Source organism: Prunus mume, linkage group LG7 (genome assembly GCF_029339155.1).
Source record: "Prunus mume cultivar Tortuosa linkage group LG7, ASM2933915v1, whole genome shotgun sequence".
Classification (NCBI taxonomy): Eukaryota; Viridiplantae; Streptophyta; class Magnoliopsida; order Rosales; family Rosaceae; genus Prunus; species Prunus mume.
This window is the reverse complement of record NC_142704.1, coordinates 7224252-7250669: the sequence shown is the minus strand read 5'-3', so window position 1 is coordinate 7250669 and position 26418 is coordinate 7224252. Positions and strand designations below refer to the sequence as shown.

The following is a 26418-nucleotide window of genomic DNA, read 5'->3' as shown; positions in this document are numbered from 1 at the left end:
TGCAGGCAGATAAACCAACATAAATAAATATATGTACTATTGCAAAATAAGCAACACCCTAGTGTTGAAAATTGAGATTAGAGGATGTTACATCATCTAAAAACGATGGACTGCAATAAAAAATACTTTAAGATGATACCTGCTACATTAATCAAGCACTTAAAATGATGGAAATTTTCAGACTGTGATTTCTGCTAAAATGGGGTCATGCCCCGTGGTTTTCTTGAGGTGATTAATTAATATGGGGTCAATTGAGTCAATTTATTTGTTTATGTCACAGTTTCTCTAAAACCCAACATCACTCATCTTATAAGTGGGTTACTGGGACATCAAGATTAAATCTTTATCATAACCCAAAACTTTTTTTTTAAGTACAAGCTATCGGATGAGGGTTTACACAAATATTCATTGGTGCTTAGGAGTTTCGAACCTCTGTCCATATGGGTGGAGGTAAAAGAGCCCAATTAATTAAGCTATACCCCACTGATAATCCATCCAAATCTTAATATAAGAGGCAATGAATTTGGGACCATGTGGGATAATTGAATAGCTAAGAAAGCTTGTAGGATTTGCTTTGTTTTCTTTTCTGGACCATGCCAGTACATACTTTGAGGCATGGAATGGAAGTAAGGCAATAAAAACACAGCATTGAGTATTGCAGTTACACCACCAGACAGCCACCAAGAATCAGTTGAGACAAAATTCGAGACTTGAAGAGAAGACAGAGTCTTGTTATGCTTGCAAATGGATATAGGGCAAAGAAAGAAAAGAAAAAGGCTTAGGTGGTCGGCTAGAAAATTATTGAGGATTTCAAAAGGGTTGGTTGGTCGGAGGGTGAAGTAAAGATTGAGCAACATAATAAAGGGGGTCGCCCTCAAAATGGGGTCTAGCCATAATTAACAGAGAAAATGACAATTAAGAACAGTTGGGTTAACTGTTTTAACTTTATAGAGGAAGTAAATTTGGCCAGAAAAAACCATATGTCTTATAATTCTTGATCTGCTTTGATGCATCATGAGTTTTATTAGCATGTATAGATTGTATACAGTTCAACATTTGACATCATAAACATAATGATGTTCAACCACTGTCATTCGTTATTATGATGAGCAAGCATTACAGGTTGTGATATGATATGGTCAAGATTTGCTACCCAAGTGTGCTTTGTTAGTTGTCTCCAGTAATTTTCACAGTTTTACTTTTACATGGATTTTTACTCTGAGTGCAGGTGAAAAATTACATGGGCTGATTGAGTAATCTCATGGGCTGCAGGGTACATTCCATTGGACAACGTGGTCCAATTTTGTGAAGGGGATGGTTCTGCATCTCACACATCAGGCCCAACAAAGAGTATTTTGGTGATGTAGTAGATGCTTTTGCTGCATTGGTAGGGTTTAGGGTTTATAAAGTGTTAGTTTTTCTCTTGGTGTTGGAATGTTACCTTGAACATAATGTGAATTCTTTGTCTCGTTTCTTAAAAAAGAAAAAAAAAAGAAAAAGGTGCATTATTATGAAATAATGTTGGATTTTAATACGAAATTTGAGTCCAAAATTTAGACGACCTTAGATTCTAAATGTCATATATGAACTTTGGACCTTGCCCTAAATTTCGAACTCGGCCCTAATCTTCGACTCTCAAACATGGGATCTAAACGTCAAGCCATGAACCCTAGACTCGAACACCAAATGAAAGCCTCACAAAACCGTACTCACGTCAAAATTGGACTGCAAACTTGATTTGATTGCATCCAAACAATAGAATTGATTCCAATATCCACTTTTGTGAAGTTGTAGCATAGAAATATTTTTGAAATTGGTTTTTTGGTGTGAAATAAAGAAGAACAAAGATTTAGAGAAACGCTTAGGAAAGTTGATGACCGTTTTTTTCCCCATTTTATTTTATGGACTCACTTACCCTCCAATTCTATTACTCCCTGCACCGTTTTTTCCCGCATTTTCTCTCTCTCTCTCTCTCTCTCTCTCTCTCTCTCCGTGTAAATCTCACCTTTAATACACACGCCTTTCTCAGACACACACAAAAGGCGCAGAAAGAAAGAAATCCTCTAAATTCAAAATTAAAAACCCCCAATGGGCAAACGAGGCCGTAAGCCCAAACCCCCCATCCCTGAAACCCTAGATTCACCAACCACCACCGTCGCTTCCCCGCCACCACCGCCGATAACAACCGCCGCAACGGGATTGGACGACGCCGTATTCTCCGTCAGCAACGTCGAGATAATCGAGCAGCCTCAAGCCTCTCACCCCCACCAAGAGGGTCGCCGCCGCGGCCGACCCAAGAAGCTCCGCAAGCTCACTGACAATCCCGAGATCATGACCCCTTCCCGAAGAGTCCCTCGGGCAGTCGACAATGGCGAGCACAAGGGTTCCGTGGGACCCGCTGTGGCGGTTTCGGATCCCGGCGCGGCTTGGGAGGGCGTGGCGAGGGCGGTGCCGGCCATGGATGCGGTGGTGAAGGTGTTTTGTGTGCACACGGAGCCGAATTTCTCGCTTCCGTGGCAGAGGAAGAGGCAGTATAGCTCTAGCAGTAGTGGGTTTGTGATTGGTGGTAGGAGGGTGCTGACCAATGCGCATTCCGTGGAGCATTATACCCAGGTCAAGCTGAAGAAGCGTGGCTCTGATACTAAGTACTTGGCCACTGTTCTCGCTATTGGCACTGAGTGCGACATTGGTATTCAAAGCTTTTCTATTCCTGTTTTTGTTTTGCTTCTTTCTGATTGTCATTGTTATTACTTTTGAATTTTCTCTGGTTCATGATGTTTGGGAATGGGGATGTTCTCTGTTTGAGGACGTGTACAATTTCATTTGGGTCTAGTGTTAGTTCTGTGTTGTTACTACGTAGTGAAACTTGTGTCGTGAGGATGCAGGAAGTGATTTGTTTCCAGAGAATTTCCATGTCTACCATAGGAAGAATTATCGAGTAGAACGGATAGATATAAAGGATATAAACAAGCTGAAAATAACTTACATAGTACATGAAGGCATAGGGTTGGGAAACTAATGAAACGGATGAATTTCTCTAGTCATATGTAAATGTGGTGGAAGGCGTGGATTGATCTCAACAAGGGTGGAGATGGAGGGATTGTTAGTGAATGTCCATGCACATTGTGCATCAAGTCCCATTAGTGGAATGAAACACATTATGTAATGCAAATGTTGATAACTACTTGAACCTATGTGTATTTTGTATAATTGAATATTTGTTACATGCAAGTGTTGTTTATGTGATCTTGCAGCCATGCTTACTGTTGATGACAATGAGTTTTGGGATGGAGTGTCGCCAGTGGAATTTGGGGATTTGCCTGCGCTTCAAGATTCCGTGACTGTTGTGGGTTACCCGATTGGTGGAGACACAATTTCAGTGACAAGTGGTGTTGTATCACGAATAGAGATTCTATCCTATGTTCATGGGTCAACGGAACTTCTAGGTTTGCAGGTTATGAGAATGTAATTCTAGCATTTTTGTTGGACATCTTGCTTAGCCGTTGAAACTTTGTCCTAATGTCTTGTTTCTTTCTCATTGCCCTTTTCCAGATAGATGCTGCCATAAACTCCGGAAATTCAGGTGGGCCTGCTTTTAATGATAGGGGAAATTGTGTGGGTATTGCATTTCAGTCCCTTAAACATGAAGATGCGGAGAATATTGGTTATGTCATACCCACACCAGTCATTATGCACTTTATCCAAGATTATGAGAAGAATGGAGCATATACGGGTAAATTTGTTACATTTTAATGTGTTTTAAGCATTGCAGTTATATAAATTGTCATTGACATAGGCTGTCTTTCTATGTAATGTAGTTACAAACTTATGTGGGTAACAGTCAGTGGCAGCCTGGCGGTACTTAGTATTATCAGTTTTGCACGTACTTTTCATCTTATGATTGTCTATAATGTGCCAGGATTTCCTATTCTCGGGGTTGAGTGGCAGAAAATGGAAAATCCTGACTTGCGTATGTCAATGGGCATGAAACCTGATCAGAAGGGTGTTCGCATTAGAAGAATTGATCCCACTGCACCAGAATCTCAGGTTCTGAAGCCATCTGATATTATTCTCAGCTTTGATGGAGTTAATATTGCCAACGATGGAACAGGCATGTGTTCTTATGTTCCTGCTACATACGTAGATATGCATTATGGGTATATGCTTATGTCATAGATCTGTAATTTGTTTAGTAAGTGAAGAAATTGCATACATTTAAAGAATTTATTGTTATTCTTGCTTTTATTTGCTTATCACGCTTCTGCTAATTGTTATAACAGTGTTGCTAAGTGGTGAGTTATATATTGTGTGCAACATGTCTTACCTTTCTATTTTCTCTCTTATCATACTCTATGTGACTTGGCACCTTTTTTCCATGACGAGTTTCAGTTCCTTTTCGGCATGGAGAGCGCATAGGTTTTAGTTACCTCATCTCCCAGAAATATACTGGAGACAATTCAGTGGTTAAAGTTCTGCGTAATTCTGAGATTCTCAGTTTTGACATCAAACTTGCATCCCACAAAAGGCTAATTCCAGCACACAACAAGGGCAGACCTCCTTCATATTATATTATTGCAGGATTTGTTTTTACAGCTGTGTCTGTTCCCTATCTTCGGTCTGAGGTTAGTAGTTCAACTTTAATTCCCTCTGCTCAATATTTTTCTGTGTTTTCATGAACAGTGATCTTAAACCTGTTTCTGTCATTTGCTTATTGGAAACTGAGGAGTGGGAGATTGATTAATTATTACTGCATGCAACTGTTGTGTTGCTTATTACAGTGTCTATATGTGTCTCTGTGTGTGTAAGTAAATACTGAAATCATCTGACGCAATGAATTAATGTATTGGGGTGGGGTTGTGTAGTACTTGACCCAAATTTAAAATGACCCAATGAGTAACATGGCTTGATTGCGATCATTAGGCAATACTACCTTTGCTATATTTGCTTTTTACAACAGTTTCTAGTATCTTTAAAGTTTATGATTAGGTTACATCTGAAATTAAGATAAAATGGTGTGTGCTATCTCAATCCAACTCCTTCTGCTCGTATTTCAGTATGGAAAGGATTATGAATTTGAAGCCCCTGTCAAGCTTTTGGACAAAATGCTGCACTCATTGCCACAATCACCGGATGAGCAGCTTGTCGTTGTTTCTCAGGTCTCTCTCTCTCTCTCTCTCTCTCTCTCTCAGTTATTTCTTTCTTGGAAGGGTTGTGTTGACCCTGTGCTGACTTTTTCACGTCAATTTGGGATATTTCTTTCAGGTTCTTGTGGCTGATATCAACATCGGTTATGAAGAAATAGTTAACACTCAGGTTGAGGATTGCACTATGCTGGCTTTTACTTTATTTTGGACGTTAGTAGCTGAATTACTTCAAATAATCTGCTGTTGGACGACTTACTCTTTATATGTGTGTAGGTTCTTGCTTTAAATGGTAAGCCAGTGAAGAATCTGAAGAACTTGGCCAGCATGGTAGAGGAATGCGAGGATGAATTTTTGAAATTTGATTTAGAATACCAACAGGTTTATCATCTCTCTCTCTCTCTCTCTCTCTCTCTCTCTCTCTCACACACACACACACACACACACACACACCAACCCCCTCCTTTGTGCATGTGTGCGTTCTGTCTGTACCATATCCTAATTTGCGGTATTTATGCAGATGGTGGTCCTCCGAACAAATACTGCTAAAGCAGCAACTCTAGACATTCTTGCTACACATTGCATACCTTCAGCAATGTCTGATGATCTGAAGACTTGAGGTTGGACTGGACGCAGGCGCATTACGTATTCAATTTTGTAGCCCGCCTTCTGCAGTGTCTCAAATAGAAATTGTAAGACTCTGGAGGGTGCTAGCTATGTTTTCATAGTTTAGATATTTGTTTCCTGGGAGGCGTCAGGAGTAGTTGTAGACCCTCTCAGAAAAATTCGGTAGTTTTTCAGGTGCCTCTTTGAGGATTGTTGCTTTCTCTCTTCTTTCGAGGGATGGATGTAAGCATGAAAACATTAAATTGAGCGACGATGATCCTCAAATTTTGTTTCTTTATACAAGTTTTCTGAACGTTGAAAGGAAACCCAATTGGTCTTTATGAAGGGAACCTCTCAATCTAGAATAGCACCTTATCTTTAGCATCGGAGAGATTCATAAGATTTCATAAGTTATTATATCTAAGGAAGCATAGAAACTTGGCTTAATTATAACAATATAACATTTTTCTTCAACTTATCCAAGTGTGGAATGCATTTTGTTTCATTTTCATACATGTTGTGTGTAGGCCTCCAAGAGAGGCGTACTCTGTGATGATGACTGCAGCCTATCAACAACCTCATGGGTTTCACCCTGTTCCTTTTCGTCTCTCTTTTGGTCCAAACTTTTTTCCTCCTTTGATTGCGCCCATATTACTCCATAGAAACCCACAACAATTACCAGAGCTCCAATAACACTGCCACCCAAAATTTAAAAAAATACTGTTATCCTATATATATTATTAAATGAAAATATAGTTGTACTGAGGCTTCTTCCTAATCCTTCTTTTATCATATTTGTATTATTTTTATTTTAATGGTAAAAGTCTTCTCTAAACCCAGGTTGTTATTCTTTCTATGAATTCTGAACAACCATTCAGATCTGACTGGCAGATGCACATTTTCATTATATTTCACCTGCCCAATGTAAAGAGTGCCAAGCTTGAACTACCATCTTTCTAGCTTTTTTTACATGTCAATTTTTTCAAACCAATCACGCAAGTTACGCATTTGTTTTCGCATTATCATATTGTATTTAGTACATACCTAAATCTAATCCATGTTTTACATGGGATTTAATAGATTATTCTTTGCGTGATGGATTAGAAAATTATGAAAGCAAAGTCCCATCAGAGACTAACCTGCCCTTTATAATGTTTTAAAGCAATTTTCTTAATAAATGAGAGTTTTAAAGGAGTATTTCTCTTTTGTTTCTGTAATTTAACTTGCCTAACTAACTTGGACCCTAAGCATGCTAGTGGAGTATAGGTTGGTTGAGCTCTCTCACCTCCACCTATGTGGGCAGAGGTTTGAAACCCCCAGACATTCAATGAATATTTGTGTAAATCCCCATCCCAATAACTTGTACTAGAAAATAAAAAAACTTGGACCCTAAGCACAATAATATGATAATGCCAGTAAAGAGAGGGGTTGTCACCTTCCAACATGGAGTGTGTCACCAAGGAAGATGGCACCCATTAAAGCAGCAATAGCAATCCCCAAAGGCTTGAACATGGCCACAAATACAGGTCCTTTCTTTTGTATGCACCATGTTAGAGTAGAGAATGTTATTACACTTCCAAAAATAGCCTGTGCAGAAATAAACCAATGATGTAAATTAGAAGCACTTTCAAAATAAATAAGCACGAACACTTATCAGAGGAAAAAGATGGATTTAAAACTTTGTCCTATGTGCTTACTGAATACAAGATTGAGATGAGCTCCATGTCAAGTCTCAGTGCCCAGACCTTTGGATTCTTTTCTACAATCAAAGTAAGTATTGCAGATTGAATGGTCCCAAAGAAGCAATAGAAGGAAACTACTGTCATCTCTGATGGGTAGCCTTTGAGAATTGCTGCCTTCAGATATAACATGAACTTAAGATCAGCTCCATTTTCAACAAAAAGTTCTGAATTGGAAAAGAAGAGTTTCACATCAATTTCAAGTGACTTGTTATATTGAATATTATTACCTGAGCAGTATTCCATACGGCAAGAGATAAGCTAGCTGTTGTAAGAAAAAGGCCTCCAATGACCCAATTATTCATTGATGTCAACATAGTAGGGTTTGGTGGGGAAGAGTCTATGGCAGGTTGGCTTGGCAAGAACCCAACTGCAGGACCCTTGTAAAGAGTGACTATCAATGCTCCTGAGATAGATACCAGGGTGCCCATGATTTTGATCTGGCTTCTTGAGTTTCTCAAATCAAACTTTTCCATTCTATAAGCAAACACAAAATCTTAAGTTCCTTCCATCCATTACCAAAATGTCTTTCCTTACTCCCTTAAACTCCCATTAAATTCCAAAATCAATTTCTTACTTGGCCAAAAGATCCATCATCCATCTTATTATTTTAGATGCAACGGAATTTAAAAGTTATAAGCTTTATTTATTGTGCCTCATACCCTTCAATGATTGAAGGCCAGGCAATTTTCTGTCCCTTTGTTTCTTTATCTGGTGCAGGGAAAAAAGACCAACCTGAAGATAACAGCAAGAAAGAAGGTGAAAGCTGGGACCAAGTTGCTCAAGGCAGAAGCAAGAGTAGGAGAGCTGTAGCTTACTCCAGCGAATACACAATTCTGCATAACAGTTATCCTGCCAAAAAACTGAGTGAAACTAACAAAAAGAAGAAGAAAAAAAAGCCAGAAAACCAACATGTCTAATGGTCCAAAGTGAAGGTCTTGAGATCAAATTACATACCCAGCAAGGCTGAGAAGGAAGAATTTACATAGAACAGAAAAGGTAAGTGGTGGTCTCTTGTTTCTGCAAATAAGAAGAAAACAGAACACTTTACATTTTTGTTGGACATAAAAGATTGAAGAGATGAATAGGAAGATGAAGAGTTGAAGGGAAAACCTGTGGATGATGAAAGAAGATGGGAGGAGGATGAGAGTGGCCAGAGCATTTGAGTAGACAACAAAGACAAAGTGGCTCATTCCTCTGGACATGGCTGCTTTACTCAGTGTGGTCAACCCCACATCCATAATCTCCACCATCACCATGGCTGCAAAGGGCACCAATTCCACCAAACCAGACTTCATCCCCATCTCTCTCTCTCTCTCTCTCTCTCTCTTTTCACAGAAATGGCGAGTCCCAGTGGACAGTAGCTGAAATGTGAAAATCATTGGTTCTTTAAGGACAAATAGAATTATTACGGGTAGCAAACAAAACAGAATATTATTTATAATTTTTTTTATTTTTAAAAAAGCAAAAATATAATAATTGGGCCCTAGTCGGGCCTTGGCTTTAATTAGGCCCAATTAATTAGCGGTTGAGCTAAAACGGGCTCCTTTAACTCCAATGGCCTGCGAAACCTTTACTATTATTTGCTAGAATTTGTTTTCTGTGATTAATTTTTGCTCAATTTTTTTTTTTACTTGGAAAACAAGAGTCATGTTAGGGATGTCAACTTTAGATATCAACTCCTCTTTTTAATAAAAGTGGAGTCTACGAATAAAATGAGTCACACTCTATTAGAGAGATGATATCTAACATTTTGGTTTTAACAATTTTAGTTAAGCATTTAAATTTTAAAACAAAGTTTTTAACAATTTTAGTTGGAGAACAAAATTGGTCTACTTGATTAAATTATGGGGCATTTAATAGCAAAGTCTTGCTTGCCACGTGCGTCTGAGCATGTGGACGTTCACCCCCCAACTCTCTCTTCCTTTCACCCTCTACCCGTGGTTTCTTCATGTTTTTTTTTTCTTCTCCAATTGAATTTCTCAATTTCCCATCTTCTTTTTCTGTTTGGTTCCCGCGAATCTCCAATCAGACAAGACAAAGGGTCGACCCGTTAATTGAGTTGCGCTGGTAATATTCCCAGTTGTCCTCCTCTTTATTTTTCTTTACTAGCAATCTGAATGAGCAATTTTTTTATTTTTTATTTTTTTTCTTTGTTTATGGTTGTCTGGTTAGGCCATAAACCTTCATACGATTGCAGCTTCCATTTAAATGATATAATTTGCTGCACTTATACATTGATTGCCAAAATCTCAGTGTCGGTTTCATGGCATTTTTGCATTTTTTTTAAATTTATAAATTTGGTATGGGAGGGGTTGAACTGCTATAACCTCAAACTGGGTAGGTCCGGGAAATGGTTAAGAAGGAAAGAATAAAGATTGGAATGTTCTAGTGCGTTTGGTATTGAACCCACTATTGCTCGAACTCGAAGTTTTATTTTTCTTGAGGGGTCATGCTGTGGAGTAAACAGTGGCATTGCATTTTTCTGATCATATTCATATTGTGATGATGAATCATTGCAAATTTAATTGCTGTTGTGGAGTTTAAGATTGTCCTGTAAGTGTGATGATGTGATCTTTTTTATTTGTCTGTAAAATCAAGCGGAATTTCTAGTTTTGTTATCCATTGTCAGGTATGCTTGCATATACAAACTTTTTGATGGTAAATTTGTAGCTTGGAAATGTACTATATTGGATTACGGTGAGCAAACTTCAGGCTTCTCGATTATGGTGAATGATGAATGTTAAACGACAGTGTAAGAGGCTTAGGAACTAATTTGTTGTCCAACCATACAAGTTGAACTAGTCATTTTGATTGTAGCGTGTTATGTAACAACTTTAAGCGGAGGCATGTACCATTTTAAGGAGAGGCCTTAGTTTGTACTTGGTGGAGAGGCATCTGATGCGCAATGCATTTAGATTCTGTAATCTGATGTCATAGTCGTATAATGCTAATATGCTATTAGGATATATAAAAAAAGATTTGTTTATTTAATACTTCATGAAAGCAGTGTTTGAAGGCTTTCAACTTTGTGTATTGACAAGCTTCATTTGTCAGCAGGAAAAGGTTGAGCCACCGACATGCATCTACTATTTCATTTTCTTTGACTTTCTTAGCCTCAAATTTTCTTCTAGTTTCCAATTTAGGGCTCTCGACCCCAAATTCATTCTGGTTCTGAGCCGTTTTCTCTGCTTCTCACATTTTGTAGATATGGAGAAGGTTGAGCCCACTTTAGAAGTGTTCTATGAGGAGAAGAAGCGGGTCAGGAACCCTTGGGTACCAGTTGGTAATTCCCATTTCGATTCCTTTACTATTATTTGCTAGAATTTGTTTTCTGTGATTCATTTTTATCAATCCTTTAAAGTTTATGTATATATGTGATTGTAAAGTTTGGTGCTTGATGAGTTTTGTTGACGTATTGTTTGATCTTTTGGTGGATTTGGGATATATAAAACTAATAATTGGGATTCTTAATTAACTGCATTTAGTTGAGAGAATTTCTAGTTAAACTAACTTAATTAGTAAAATGAGAAAATTCTCAATAGTTAAGAGAACTTATAGTTGAACTCTTGTTCAATTTTCAGAAGCCTGTGCCCCAGCTCAGAGGCTAATAGAAATTGTAGCTCTTTCTTATCTGTGTTAGGTTGGTGGACGTTAAGTATGGGCTGGTTTAGTGTGCTTATTGATTTGTTGGCCATTTAGGTAGAAAGAAGACAATGTTTTGTTTCAAATCTAAACTTCTCATAAATTCTTTGTCCCCTATGTCTTGTATACGGATTTGGAGAAGTTTCAGGCGTTTTGTCTTAGTAACCAGCAGTAGGTATGTATTTATTTGAAAAAGAAGGTTTATTGAGTATATATTACAGTGGAGCAGGGGAGACCATGTCTCGTAGCAAGATGCAAGAAAGTTTTGTTATTTTGATATGATACCAGTTCCTTTGTTGTTAGGGTCCTGACCTGCAGAAGGTTAGCTATGAGACTCATGTTTTTAGTGTAATCGGTGGATGTGGCTACCTTTCTGGCACCTAACTTGATGTTTAATCAGGTGTAGACTATTGTTCTTTGTTGTCTTAGTGTGCTAAGTTGAAATGCTATCAAGATGGTGAGATTGAAATCGCTTAGGTCCTAGAAAATTGTGGTAGTAGAGATAACAACTGGAGATCCGTGTATGGTGGATTTCATGGTTTGGGAAAGGAATGAGGAGGATGAGTTATGCAAAGTGTAATTTTAAGTTCTAGGCTTTAGGGATCCTCTTTTTGTTTCCTTTGAACTTGTTAAAAAATGTTTTCTTTTGTGTATCCCTAAGTGGTAAATGTTTAACTGCAAAGTTTGAGGATTGAGAATTGAATGAAGTCAAATAGATCTGCTTTCTGCTTTCTGCTCTTTCAAAATCACTCTTGCAGATTATTTTCCAACTCCAAAGCTGTGATTTGGGTTGGTTTTATGCGGTAAGATGGCTAAGCTGGCATTCTGATGATCTTGTGCTTCTTTGTTTTGACCTTTATCTGATCCATTTCAGTTAACCAATAGAATTAAACTTTTCAGGGGCGTTGTTGACTGCTGGCGTGCTCACGGCCGGCTTGATCAGTTTCAGGCAAGGCAATTCTCAGCTGGGGCAGAAGCTAATGAGAGCTCGTGTGGTTGCCCAAGGTGGCACAGTGGCGCTTATGGTTGGCTCTGCATACTACTACGGGGAGAATCCGTGGAAAAAATCTAGTTAAACTATTTATGCCTTATACGTTATCATTTCCCTTCGTTCTTACAATTACATTTTGTTGTTTCATGCATGTTGAAGCAAAATTAGGCAGTAGAACCAATTATTTGTCTCTGATAAGTGAGTTTCATAGCTTGCGCTAAATAAATAAACTCTTATATTGGAGGGTTTACCAAAACAAAACCATGTCAAATTGTGAAGGTTCTTATGACAATTTGGTTGGTACGGTTTTTGAGGGTTTACCAAAAAAGAAGCAAAGAAAAAAAAAAGAGCTTCTTCTTTGCAACTTCATACGTGCCATTTCATTCGAATGTGTTTTTTCAAGGATTAGAATTTTATCATCTTGATGAGAGGAGGAGATTGACATCAAATCCTATCAAAATTCGGATTACGATCCCCGACTTTACCATTATCCCCGAGATTACTCTAATCTTAAGCATAACATAATCCTCGTTTTGATTTTGTTGACGCTCAAAAATAAGTTCGGCACTTTTGAGCCCAACTTAGTGATGAAGTGTGATGGATGATGGGTGAAGGTGAGGACTTTCACTAAGTGTGTGAGGATTTGGGCAAGCGGTAAATATACAGAAGACAAGATATACGTGGTTCACCCTTAATGAATGATTACGTCCACAGAGAAATATATTCTCATTATTATAGTAATGTGTATTTACATTTATACATAGGGTTGGACCCAAATATAAAGAGAAGAAAGGAAGCCCATGACTAAAGATAAAGCCCAGCCTAGAGATCCCTTCCTAAGTGGAAAGTGGTCTCCTTTTATAGGTGAGGAGGAGTTTTCAGTTCTTGTAATATTCTAATGTGGGACTCTTTGCTTTGCCTAGAGTTGCTTCTAGTTGCTTGGTCAAATATGGTATAAACATAAGTCCCTCAAGTTCTCAAGTAAGAGGTACTTCTTGATTGAGGACTTGTAATTTTCAGTGCACTGACCGAGCAACACCTCAGTCTTCTTCCAAGCCGTATAGTGCACCATCTACACTGCCGAAGAGCTTGATGTAAGCTGCGGAAGGGAGTTCTCCAATAATCTTGATGTTGATTACCGAAAAGCAGGTATGGTAGTGTTTGCTGAAGGACATACAGTCTTTGAAGTTTGCATCTTGTCGAACAGTGAGTTGTGCCTTGCGAATTTTCGTTTGGGTGACTACCACATGGTTCTGATTTGGACCTGTGGTGGGCCCTTAAATATGGATTTATGGGCTTGAGAACGTTACTGCTAGCTTCAAGTATGTAAAATACCCCACGTACCCAAGTGGTTGAGAAACCATCCAAAATGGGATTTAAACAAAATGGGCCCCACCAAGAAGGTACGTGGGAGAAGCTTGACCTCCTTGTGTGGATTATTGATGTGTCTTGCAAACTTCAGCTGTGCAGGCAATTTGGAGTTGGAGTCTTTGTTGCCGTGATATAAGGTAGCGAACTACAGTTCGGTGATTCACTCTAGAAACACGAGGAGCTTGTCTCCCTTGTTGCACTGTACAATATTTTTCCATGATTTCCATACAAATTGGTAAGTTGATTTGCTTCGAGAACAAGGTAGCTCCTAGCGGTCGTTTGAAGATGGTGGTTCTACAATGGTTGGAAGATAGAGAGATGTACAAGGTTGGGTGTCGATTGGCAATTGGGCTTGCTGATGATGAACCCATCCTCTTTGGGTGTCCTGATAAATTCACTAGTTGGGTGCCATTTGGAATTTTGACGAGAGAACTTGGAATTTGTCATTTGGCAATTGATTTCAGAGACCAATAAAGGTCGATCTGCACTCGGAGCCGCATGAGGTACCGTTTGTTAAAGCACTCGGGGGCTGTGAGTGGGCTTTGTGATGCTTCTGCAAAAGGAAGCTATTTCCTACCGAATGACAGGTTAATATTCCGATGAGAAGTAGCTCCTCTAGTTTATGACTATCCGAGGTTGCCGATCGGAAACCATGGTGGGAGGCTGACAGCTTGATTGTGGCTTGCTGCTGGGCATGTCGCGCTTTGCTTTCCTACCGAATGGTAAGTGAATCGCAAATCTGATATAGGTGATTTGACCTCGATTGTCGACTTCCCGAACGGTAGGATGACGGGTGTCGAAAGCGTAGCTCGTGATGGGGAAGACGACCGGCTCCCAAACCGCATCCATGTGGATGCGGTGGAGCTATGCTTTCGGCCTTTCACTCGATGAGTTGTGTACCAAGGTCGTTTCTCCTTTTTTCTCTGTTACAGAGTGACCAGTTTGGTGTTGTTTTGAATTGATGGCGTCATCGTTTGGAAACGAATTGCTGTTTGCAGATAAGACAAAGCATGGGTGTCTTGAGAAAGCCAGCGGCATGGATACTGATTCGTAGCCTCGGAATATTGAAAACTTGAGTTCGGCACTCTTGGTTTGTCCACTTGAGAAATTTTAGCAGAGATGAGAGGTAGCCTAGTAAGGCTGTAATTTGCGGTGCCGAACGGTAGTTGATTTGCCATTAGTGGGACAAGTCCCTTTGTATAGCTTTGGCGCAGGGGTTGTTCACTTGGTGCCTTTGCAGACGCATGTGCTCAGCTGCTTCGAAAGATAAGAGCATGTGTCTCTATTTGTTTCCAACAGAGTTAAGAGAAATATGTTGGAACTCCAACCTTTTTTATGAAATCTTTGTCATGGGTTGGGTGTCTTGAGTAGTTCTTTGGCATGGTGTGCATAACCAAGGGCTTTGATTCTACACAAGAGCATGGACTTCGATAGCCATGGGAGATTTTATTGTGTCGGTGTATGATGACTTGCCATAAGAAATTCAGTCAAGTTAAGTTGGTGGTGCTAGACAATATGATGCCGATCCCATAGCTCGTTGGCCACTGTATAGGTATTCCTATTGAATTACCGAATGGCAATTGACAGGTGTTGAACAACACCTAAGCCACAAACTCACGAAAATGGGCCATGTGGGCTACCCTTTGGATTCCTTGATCCCAATGGATGTCTACTCCTTCCAATATTAAAATGTAGCAGATGATGAATATGCCATTTATTTGATGGAGGTGGCTCATGTGGTCCCTGGGCTGAATAGTCTTGGGTTTTTACTTTTGGAGTCTATGCCGATGATCCTTACAATGGCTATTGCCGATGGCTAATAGGCTTGGATTTTTTTCTTTCGCGTGTAAGCCGATGATCTTTACCAATGGCTAATAGTTTTGGGTTTTTGCTTTTGGCATGTAAACCGATGATCCTTACCAATGGCTTTTGCCGATGACTAATAGGCTTGGATTTTTTTCTTTGGCGTGTAAGCCGATGATCCTTACAAATGGCTATTGTCGATGGCTAATAGGCTATGATTTTTTTATTTGGCATGTAAGCCGATGATCTTTACCAATAGCTATTGTCGATGGCTAATAGTCCTGGGTTTTTGCTTTTGGCATGTAAGCCGATGATCCTTACCAATGGCTATTGCCGATGGCTAATAGGCTTGAATTTTTTTCTTTGGCATGTAAGCCAATGATCTTTACCAATGGCTATTGTCGATGGCTAATAGTCTTGGGTTTTCTTTGATGTAAATATGGATGATCATACGTGTCGAAGGCAATCATGTTTATATGATGATGCATATGTGCTGAAGGCAATGATGCAAATGATGATGATGTAGATGTGTCGATGGCAATGATGCGCATGTAATGATGCTTATGTGCCGAAAGGCAATGCGGTCACTTTGTCAGTGATTGAAACATTCTGCTGAACAGCAGGGTGTTGAAGGCAAATGATGCAAAATGCCGAATAGGCATGTCTGTACTGGCTGCCGAAAGACAAGGTAAATGGTGCCGAATGTCGTGTTGTACTCTTGGTGCTTTTGAGAAGGAAACCATGAGGTTGTGTCTTGCAAAATTTAGTTGCCACCACCTGGTTCGGAATTCAACTTGTGGTGGGCCCATGAAAATTGGTTTATGGGTTTAGTAATTTCGGAAATTACCGTTCGACAATTGACTTCAGAGATCCATGGGGAGTTGGCATGCACATGGAGCCACATGGGATGCCGTTTGTTAACCTCAGAATATTTCCAAAACTGACAGCTTGAATTCGACACTCTTGATCTACAATTTTGCATTCCTGTAGCCCCTTGGATTTCTATTACATCTCGGCAATTTATGCTAGTGATGGGCTGAAGATGCGTCAGCTTCATCAAGCACATGAATCACCGATCAAATACCTGTTATTTAGCACTTGCAAGAAGGCATAGGTGTACTGATAAAATTCTTTGCTGGAGGTACCGAATGATAATGTCGTTTGGAACATTTGGATGGCTTGAAAGATTTTGGTAGAGGAGAAGTTTTGATGTTGAAAGTCCCATTCGTTGTCAACCTTGCCGTTCAGCAGATATGGAAACTGTCCTTTGCAATTTGTCGCTTGCCTACCGATCGGATGGGGGCACCCATGTTTTATGAAGACACCCTGGGTGTCCTGAGAAAGTTTCCAACATGTAGATATGGTTTGACAGATTGGTAAGTGTTATTATTGATGGTGCCTTGAGTTTGACAGAGTGAGAGCTGTTCGGCTTGTATTGCTGTTTGGCGGACATGGATGTTTTGTCGACAACACGTTGCCAATGACACCTTTTTAGGTTGACATCACATTTGCTTTAGCCCATATGTGTGAGTGTTGCCGATGAGGAGACTTTCTAGGCTTAGATATTTTGATCAATTGTTTGACATGGTGTTGTACGATAGGACTCTCTCAGCTTTTTATGTAATTGCATGGCTGAGTGCCTTATGGTGGTTACCATTTTGATATTCGCCATGTATGTTGGCAACCTTCCTTAGTAAAGTATGTAATGTGGGCTCCCTCCAAAAATGTTTTCCAAGGAATACGCGGAATGGTAAGGCATGTAAAGAAAAGCTAAGGTGGCCCATGTATTTCCTCTTCTTCTGACTATTATATTGCAAGGATTTCTCTTCTGCATGTCACTCTCTTGGCACTCACGGTTGCTTAAATATGGGATTGCCGAATGACAACTTAGGTAATGCTGATTGTAAGGGTGCCAAAGGGCACTGATTGTAAAGGTGCAGAAGGGCACTGAAGAAATGGAGAACAACAGAAGCCTTTTGTGTCGTTTTCCACAGCAACGCCAAACTGTTGACGCTAAAAAATGGTTCGGCACTTTTGAGCCCAACTTAGTGATGAAGTGTGATGGATGATGGGTGAATGTGAGGACCTTTACCAAGTGTGTGAGGGTTTGAGCAAGCGATAAATATACAGAAGACAAAATATATATGGTTCACCCTTAATGAATGGGCTACGTCCACGGAGAAGTATATTCTCATTATTATAGTAATGTGTATTTACATTTGTATATGAGGTTGGATCCAAATATAAAGAGAAGAAAGGGGAAGCCCATGACTAAAGATAAAGCCCAGTTTAGAGATCCATGCCTAAGTGGAGAGTGGTCTCCTTTTATATGTGAGGGGAGTTTTCAATTCTTGTAATATTCCAATGTGGGACTTTTTGCTTTGCCTAAAGTTGTTTTTAGTTGCTTGGTCAAATATGGTATAAACAGATTTCATTCCACTATTTGATTAAAACTCTCGGGTTATAATTTGACAAGAAATTAATATCCCTTGCTTCTAATTCGAAATGCACTTCCCATTATTTTAAGGAATTAATTTTTTTTTTTTGGCCAAAAATTAAAATGTTCATTATAATAAATAAAAACCCCTAACATGCAGAATTTATGGATGAAAATGGTCACCATATTTATCATTGAATAATGCTATAATTAAGAAAAAGATTAACTCAAACAAATCAGGATATGAAAAGTTAATGGTGGTTAAAGAATCTACAAAACAAATTATTAACAACTCAAACAAATCAGGATATGAAAAGTTAATGGGGGTTAAAGAATCTACAAAACAAATTACTAATTTTTTTTTACATGGAAAACAAAGTTTTTAACTATTTTAGTGGGAGTATTTTTACTCACTATTTTAATCCAAGGTGTATGCTCAACACTTGACACGCGTCTATAAGTATAACCATGGTTACATAAATCAAAGTAAAAAGTTAACTATAGTTATAACTATGGACATATGTAAAGTATTAAAAAAGGTGATGTAAACATACACCTTAGGTTAAAAGTGGTGAGAAAAATATTTTGGTTGGTAATTGTTAATTGATTAAATTATTTAGGCACCATATTTAATTTTAGACCACCTCAAGTCTTGCTTGCCACGTAATAACATTATCATTTCAACACGTGCGTCTGTACATGTCGACAATGACATTCACCCCCCAACTCTCTCTTCCTTTCACCCTCTACCCGTAGTTTCTTCATTTTTCTTCTCCAATTGAATTTCTCAATTTCCCATCTTCGTTTTCTGTTTGGTTCTCGCGAATCTCTAATCAGACAAGACAAAGGGTCGACCCGTTAAATGAGTTGCTCTGGTAAGATTCCCAGTTGCCCTCCTCTCTATTTTTCTTTATTAGCAATCTGAATGAGCAAATTATTTATTTATTTATTTATTTTTCTTTGTTTATGGTTGTCTGGTTAGGCCATAGATCTTCATACGATTGCAGCTTCTATTTAAATGTTATACTTTGCTGCACTTATACATTGATTGCCAAAATCTCAGTGTCGGTTTCATGACAACTTTTTGCATTTTTTACAAAATTTAATTTTAATTTTTAATTTTGGTTTGGGAGGGGTTGAATTGCTATAACCTCAAACTGGGCATGTCTGGGAAATGGTTAAGAAGGAAAGAATAAAGATTGGAATGTTCTAGTGAGTTTGGTATTGAACCCACTTGCTCGAAGTTTTAGTTTTCTTGAGGGGTCATACTGTGGAGAAAACAGTGGCATTGCATTCTCTGATCATATTCATATTGTGATGAATCATTGCAAATTTAATTGCTGTTGTGGAGTTTAAGATTGTCCTGTGAGTGTGATGATATGATCTTTTTTCTTTGTCTGTAAAATCAAGCGGCATTTCTAGTTTTGTTATCCATTGTCAAGTATGCTTGCATATACAAACTTTTTTATGATAAATTTGTAGCTTGGAAATGTACTATATTGGATTGGGGTGAGCAAACTTCAGGCTTCTCGATTATGGTGAATGATGAATGTTAAACGTCAGTTTAGAGGCTGAGGAACTGATTTGTTGTCCAACCAATACAAGTTGAACTAGTCATTTTGATCGTAGAGTGTTATGTAACAACTTTAAGCGGAGGCACATACCATTTTAAGGAGAGGCCTTAGTTTGTATTTGGTGGGGAGACATCTGATGGGCAATGCATTTAGATTCTGTAATCTGATGTCATAGTCGTATGATGCTAATATGCTATTAGGATATATAACAAAAGATTTGTTTATTTAATACTTCATGAAAGCAGTGTTTAAAGGCTTCTTTGTGGTTCAGCTTTCTAATTTATGCTGTTAGTTCATGTGCATTGATTTGTGTATTGAGAAGCTTCATTTGTCAGCTGGAAAATGGTCTGGTGACCTTAAATTGCACTTAGGGGAATTTCTAAATTCTGAAATCTTTATTTTTTGGTCTACTTTCTTGTCCCTATTAATCGGTACTGTTGAGATAATGCATGGAAAATCTCTGGTTTGTTTTAAGTTTTAATTGAGGTGGATATCTTCCTGCTGCACCATCCATTGCATATAAAAGTTGCTAACAAAAATGCAGTTTTACATATTACTAGGCTGGTCATGGTTTAAAATGTTATGTAGATCCTATTCTATGATGGTGATGATTTGTGAAAGCCAATTCCTAGACTAAGTAGACTTTTGAACTTGTGTAGGTTGAACTGATTTTGCTCTGTACTCTACAGATATGTGTTTCCCTTCATCCTGGTTTTGGACATCAAATAAAGTCTGAGGTTTCTGTTACTTCTGCTTCTACTTCACCATTTATTTTCGCAGAATCTTGTGGATTTCCAGAAGGTCAGTGTTATTTCTTTCTCATGTATTAGTCTGTTTCAGTTTCAACCGCCATACCATATTTGTATAACCAATCTACGGTTTAATAGATTTGATTTCTCTGATATTTGTTTCCTTGAAAAGTTGATTACTTTGATATATTTCTGACAGGTTTGGGAATTTAATTTTATTAAGTTAAAATGTCATCTCCAAGCAAGAGGAGAGAGATGGATGTCATGAAGTTGTAAGTTGTTGGTTACTGTATTATCTCCAACCTTTGTAATCTGGGTCTTATGTTTCTTAAGACTGGATTCCTCCTCCCTTTTGGTATACCGAAGGGGTATCTGTAGTCTTGTTGGTACAAGTACTTTAAATCATGTTGCTGCCTTCCTCTCTGGTACAATATAAAGCTATGTTTATTGTCTTTTTCAATGTTTTCAGGATGATGAGTGACTATAATGTGGAGACAATAAACGATGGGCTAAATGAATTCAATGTGGAATTCCATGGTCCAAAAGAAAGTACTGTCTTGCACTCATCCTTATACTTTTTCATTATATAGAGTTCCCTATATGATTTTATGTGCGTGAATGGAGGCACATTATAATCGAATGTGGCATAAACTCAACTTTGGAAAGTTTTTCATCTTTGTTTGTCTTTTGGTAGACTTTATCAGAGGTTGCTCTTAGATTAATGCGTTTTGGAAACTAATGTTTCCTTTTTCTCCACTAGTCTTTTATTGGCTGAGGCTTTAATAGCTTTCGTTTAGACATTGTTTAAAATGCATTTTGGTATAATATACTCTGTCTGATGCGGTGGTTGCATTGCAGGCCTTTATGAAGGCGGGGTTTGGAAAATCCGCGTTGAGCTTCCCGATGCGTATCCATATAAATCTCCTTCTATTGGCTTCATCAACAAGATTTTCCACCCTAATGTTGATGAGCTGTGAGTATTCTGCAGTTCGAAAAGCAAAATCACTTCTCATTACATCTGATTAGAATTATCTTCTCTAGGATCTTTTAAGTTCTAATTGTTACTAGTACCCTGCACATTGGGTCAAATAAAGGCAGAAGCATTAAGTTTACTTAGAATGGTGTAATACTGCTGCTAATTATCAAATGCTTTGAATAAGTTTGTGGAATTGACAACATACTTTCTTTTTTATTTCTCTAGTAAGCGGCTGGAACTTGAGTAATTGGTTATCGGTTTTTAATTTTTTATGACCTGACTGATTTGTCTTTCCCGAGTAATTGCAGATCTGGTTCTGTGTGCTTAGATGTAATTAACCAATCATGGAGTCCAATGTTCGGTAATTATCAGCCCAATTTAGTAAAAATTATGAGTCTCATTTTGCAATACACTGCTGAAATACGTTGGCTTTGTATATCTGGACTCTCTTCTATGAGTCAGTGATGTTTCACTCTTCTATTGTGTTTTTGTTTTCACATTTGTTCTTTTCTTTTCTCATCTGGATTTTCTTGGATTTCTCACATATATAGCCATGGTTCTTCTTGATGCAGACCTTTTAAATGTTTTTGAAGTTTTCCTTCCACAACTGTTGCTCTATCCAAATCCTTCAGATCCGCTCAATGGCGATGCAGCATCGTTGATGATGAAGGACCGAAAACTCTACGATCAGAAGGTGAAAGGTAAAATTTACTCTAGAATTAATCTACGCTTTTTCAATAAATATGCTTAAATTATTGGAAACAATCCCTAAAATTTTAGAACTTTATCTATATTTCCACTGTGATTTGTGGACACAGAGTATTGCGAGCGATATGCAAAGAAGGAGCATATTACCAATTCAACTCCAGATGAGGAGAGTGGTGATGAAAACATTAGTGATGAGGAAAGTGATTCAAGCGACGATGATATTGCCGGACATGCAGACCCATAGAGTGAACTGATGGTGCAGGGGGGGGACTTTATCTATGATTAAAAACCACCAGTTATAGCAGCAGAAAATCCCCCATTACATGTTTACGATTTAAACTATGTTACTATCGATATTTGTATGACTAGATTCCTTTTGCTTGTAAAAATATCATGAATTATGTCAAATAATTTACTTCTGATGTTGGTCAATGGTCACTGAATTTTTTTTAATGTTATGAAGAATCGCATTGAAACACAAGACACATCTATCTTATGTGCTCTTTCAAATTTGACCCTTCCATTGGTTATTTGTCTTGGTCAAGAAAGACTCACAAAAACTTATAAAGGGAAATATGCTGATCTATTTTCTTCCTTTTCTGGTCGAAAGGAAATGTATTGATCTGAAAATATTTGGATAATATTTGAATTATTTTTGGGACAAGTGGAGTTCTTCTGGGTCATTTTATAGAGGCAGCAGGATTTTGGAAGAGACCACATCCAGCTAACAAGATATATATAAACAACAGCTATAAAGTAGCAGTACCACCAATGAAAATCAAATGAAATCAATTTAGAATATAATCATATACTTATTTTAAACACTTCAAAGTCTACAACTTGACTGGACCAACGAAGCTTAGTGATTATGTGTTTGTCCAACGTGCATCACATTAAGGGAGAGAGTGATACCTTTTTGTGCCATATGCCATGCACATCCATGCTTGGTTGACTAATGTATAACCTATTTTAAGAAATTATCAACCCACATTTTATTTTTGGACGAATAGGATTATTAACCCACATAAACCTATGTGAAAGTTGATTCAGAAATTAGGGAACTAATAGGATTCAAAGCCAGAAATTTATTTATTTATAAGGTTGATATTCTAAACTATTCTAACGTACGAGAAGAGGGTTCAAATTCGAGTGCAATGGGGCGGACACACTGCCTTGGCCAAGTAGCCTAACCCACTAATAGGATTCAAAGCCAGATTAAAATATTTGATTTTGAGCCCATTTTATGCTACCTCTTTTGGTTACTTGTGATGGCCATTGGTAAAAGCACTCCATTTTACTGAACCAAAAGTTACCTTTCTTGCTGCAAAAACGCCTACTCTGCAGTCTATTTGGGTAATGTGTTGAGCTGTAACAAGGCACTGCAGGGTAAAAAGACTTATCTGGGTTTTACTCTTTGATGTCTGAGAAGGCAAAGTTGAATCTTGACCACCCTTGGAGAGTCTCTACAAGTCACTATATCACACACTGTTAATTCTAGAAAAGGCTATTGAGAAGGACATGCCATCATAAATTTGACTGCGTAAACTGCCGGCACATATTATTTTAGAATTGTTACAGGCTATAGTGCGGTGTGGTGTGAGGCTCATTCTGCAAGCTCCTTATGGTGCATGACCTTAACCATAAAGAATATTTCAAACTCTCTGTCAGTATCAGCCAATTGGCACCAAGTGATATTCCAGCAACAAACTTCAACATTGCTACTTTCTTCTTGTTTTGCAACTTCCATAAATGAAGCCCAATTCATAAAGAGGAAACCAAAACCACAGAGCCATTTTCCACCAAAAAAACTATACTTGTACATAAAAATAAGAAAAAATGAATCGTTTTCCCACTTGGGTACTGGCCATTTTGATCTTTCTCATCATTCCAATGGCTAATTCAGAAGACCAAGACTTGAAGCAACTCAAGCAAGTGCTGGTGCAATTCATGGACAAACTTTCACCGGGAAATTCAGTGAGAGATGTCAAATGGGGTTGGAACATGAGTTCAGACCCTTGCAGAGACCAATGGGAGGGTGTGACATGTGATAAACAGAATTATGTGAAGAAAATAGTTCTTGAAATGTCCAATTTAACTGGAGTTCTTGATGCAAATTCTCTCTGCATGGTAGAGTCTTTGGGTGTTGTGAGTCTGAAGAACAACAAAATATCTGGTCTGCTTTCAGAAGACATTGGAAATTGCAGAGATTTGACCCACTTTTATTTAAGTGGAAATCAGTTCTCTGGTGACCTTCCTGACTCTCTCTCACAGTTAAATAATTTGAAAAGGATTGATATATCCAACAATAACTTCTATGGTGAGCTTCCTGATCTACCAAAGATTTCAGGCTTGATATCTTTCCTTGCTCAAAACAATCAACTTGATGGGCAAATACCAGATTTTGATTTCTCCAATCTGAAGGTGTTCAATGTCTCCAACAACAACTTCAGTGGTCCAATTCCTGATGTCAAAGGCCAACTCACAAAAGACAGCTTTTCAGGTAATCCTAAGCTATGTGGAAAACCACTACCAAATACCTGCCCACCTGTCCCAACATCTATAATGCCAAAGAAGAAATCAAACAAGTCCTCATCTAAAAAGCTTCTCATCTTCTCAGGCTACATAATACTTGGCCTGGTTTTTGTGTGCTTCTTTGTGTATAAATTTATAAGCAAAAAGAGGACCAGAGAACATGAGGAAAAGGGTGGAAATGAAAAGATTGCAATAGCTGATACTGCTAGCACTGTGTCTAACACTATTACTTCTAGTGAGTTCAAGGCTGATGGTGTGCCTAAGACAGCAGAGTACTCATTAACCTCTGTTGAAACTGGAATGGTTCCACCGCTTGTAGTTCTCACAAATCCATTGCTGATGGGGTTAAGTTTTGAGGAGTTGCTTCGAGCTCCAGCTGAATTGCTTGCAAGAGGAAAGAATGGAAGCCTCTACAAAGTCATGCTTGATGATGGGGTTAACTTGGTTGTGAAGAGGATCAGGAATTGTCGGATCTTAAGCGAAGATTTCAAGACTAGGATGAAAAAGATCAATCAAGCTAAGTGTCGAAATGTCTTGCCAGCAGTTGCATTCTATTGTTCCAGACAAGAGAAGCTCTTAGTATATGAATATCAACCGAATGGCAATCTCTTTAACCTTCTTCATGGTAAGCTTGAATCTTGATTATATTAATTTTTGCTACAAATACATATATTTTAGAATTTGAGTAGATCTAATTTACCAATGAGATACAGAAATGATTAACTGAAACACAGAGGATTTTCACAGTTAAAAGAAAGTCAATGCAACATAAAATTACTAAAGCTCAAAAAGAAAGGATGAAACTTAGAATTTATTTACTCCCAAACTCAATGTTCAGATTATTTGAAGGCCTAGATAAGTAGGCTTGTAGTACAGAACATCCAACAAAAAACTACATATCGAATCCATGGTTGGATTAGTAGCAAGTCAGCAACAGTAATTGTTTTTTTGTTTTTTGTTTTTCCTCAAACCTTGATGCATTATGGTATGACAGAACAAGGTAGTGGATATAAGTTTGTTGACATGAAAGTTCCTAAAGTAGCATTACTGATAATTTGTCTGCATCATTTTTCGGGTCACAGGATCTTCAAATGGCCACATATTTGACTGGGGAAGCAGACTAAATGTTGCAGACATCATTGCTGAGTCACTGGCGTTCATGCACCAGGAGCTTCGTGAAGATGGCATTGCCCATGGCAACCTCAAGTCCATGAACATTTTGTTCAACATGACCATGAAGCCCTGCATCAGTGAATATGGGGTAATGGAGACTGAAAATCAAGACCAGTCATTCCTTTCTCCAAACAATGGAATTGAAAGTTCTAATGCAGGCCATGCATATAGCACATTCAAGGATGATGTTTATGGTTTTGGTGTGATTCTTCTTGAGCTTTTGACTGGGAAGCTGGTCCAGCAAAATGGGTTTGATTTGCCGAGGTGGGTGCACTCAGTGGTTAAAGAGGAGTGGACTCTTGAAGTTTTTGACAAGGCCTTGATCCAAGAAGGTGCATGTGAAGAAAGGATGGTGAACTTGTTGCAGGTAGCATTGCAGTGCCTAAATCCCTCATCAAATGATAGGCCAAGTATGAGTCGAGTTTCGATGAGGCTAAAGTCTATAAAAGAGGAGGAAGAGAGATCTATATCTTCTGACCCATGAATAGAAGAAAAGAAAAAACCACTTCATTATTAAGTTGCATCGTTGGAAGAATTTGATTCAAAATCCTATCTTTCTATGCAGAAAAATTCTTTGCTTCAGCATTAATGGTATATGGTTGTACTTTGTTTTTGGGTTATCCTATATCCTATGTCCTATGTCCTAAAATGTTCAATTTTGCTTTAAGGAGCTGTATATCCTGAGACTGCTATGTTCATGTCAAGCGGTATGAGTGATCTTACATGTAAATTGTGATTGAAAAGCCTTATTCGTGACAATGGACCGTCACACATGGTTAAGGAACAAGTTGATGCAATATATGACCATGGTATTCTTCATCAAATTTTCAGAGACTGCTGCTATCCTCTTCCTAAGTGTCACTGCAGAAGGTAAAACAAGAAGCACTATTTGACAAATGACAATTAAGAAAAGACATCTTATTTTAAATTAAATTATCACTTTCTCAACAAGAACATGGCCTTGTTGGTTTAG

General features: G+C 38.3%; 5 protein-coding genes across 6 annotated transcripts; 4 read left to right on the top strand and 1 right to left on the bottom strand.

The window, feature by feature from the left end:
• The first annotated feature begins 1928 nt into the window (after positions 1-1928).
• LOC103338313 (protease Do-like 9) lies at positions 1929-6092 on the top strand. Its single transcript, XM_008241508.2, has 9 exons — positions 1929-2689; positions 3255-3454; positions 3553-3733; positions 3920-4111; positions 4390-4622; positions 5055-5156; positions 5263-5313; positions 5418-5522; positions 5662-6092. Exons 1-9 carry the CDS (start codon positions 2089-2091, stop codon positions 5758-5760), a joined length of 1764 nt encoding a protein of 587 aa, XP_008239730.2. The 5' UTR covers positions 1929-2088; the 3' UTR covers positions 5761-6092.
• A 66-nt stretch (positions 6093-6158) lies between these two features.
• LOC103338314 (WAT1-related protein At5g40240-like) lies at positions 6159-8854 on the bottom strand. The gene is made up of 7 exons (XM_008241509.3): positions 8600-8854; positions 8444-8506; positions 8222-8338; positions 7717-7963; positions 7445-7603; positions 7183-7334; positions 6159-6442 (listed from the first exon to the last, which is right to left on the bottom strand). Exons 1-7 carry the CDS (start codon positions 8788-8790, stop codon positions 6256-6258), a joined length of 1116 nt encoding a protein of 371 aa, XP_008239731.2. The 5' UTR covers positions 8791-8854; the 3' UTR covers positions 6159-6255.
• Positions 8855-9365: 511 nt separating this feature from the next.
• Positions 9366-12383, top strand: LOC103338315 (RING-H2 finger protein ATL48-like). Its single transcript, XM_089042108.1, has 3 exons — positions 9366-9556; positions 10695-10772; positions 12032-12383. The coding sequence occupies exons 2-3, from the start codon at positions 10697-10699 to the stop codon at positions 12205-12207; spliced, it is 252 nt and encodes an 83-aa protein (XP_088898234.1). The 5' UTR covers positions 9366-9556; positions 10695-10696; the 3' UTR covers positions 12208-12383.
• A 6066-nt stretch (positions 12384-18449) lies between these two features.
• On the top strand, positions 18450-22172 carry LOC103338316 (ubiquitin-conjugating enzyme E2 5-like). 2 transcript variants are annotated; one of them, XM_008241510.2, is made up of 8 exons: positions 18450-18608; positions 19997-20108; positions 20256-20328; positions 20526-20605; positions 20915-21029; positions 21341-21393; positions 21605-21733; positions 21851-22172. In XM_008241510.2, exons 3-8 carry the CDS (start codon positions 20285-20287, stop codon positions 21982-21984), a joined length of 555 nt encoding a protein of 184 aa, XP_008239732.1. In that variant the 5' UTR covers positions 18450-18608; positions 19997-20108; positions 20256-20284; the 3' UTR covers positions 21985-22172. The 2 variants fall into 2 exon arrangements, with proteins under 2 accessions (XP_008239732.1, XP_088898233.1); XM_089042107.1 differs by having other exon boundaries at positions 18469-18608; positions 19967-20108.
• Positions 22173-23387: 1215 nt separating this feature from the next.
• On the top strand, positions 23388-26269 carry LOC103338318 (putative inactive receptor kinase At2g26730). The gene is made up of 2 exons (XM_008241511.3): positions 23388-24897; positions 25355-26269. The coding sequence occupies exons 1-2, from the start codon at positions 23577-23579 to the stop codon at positions 25927-25929; spliced, it is 1896 nt and encodes a 631-aa protein (XP_008239733.3). The 5' UTR covers positions 23388-23576; the 3' UTR covers positions 25930-26269.
• Positions 26270-26418: the final 149 nt, after the last annotated feature.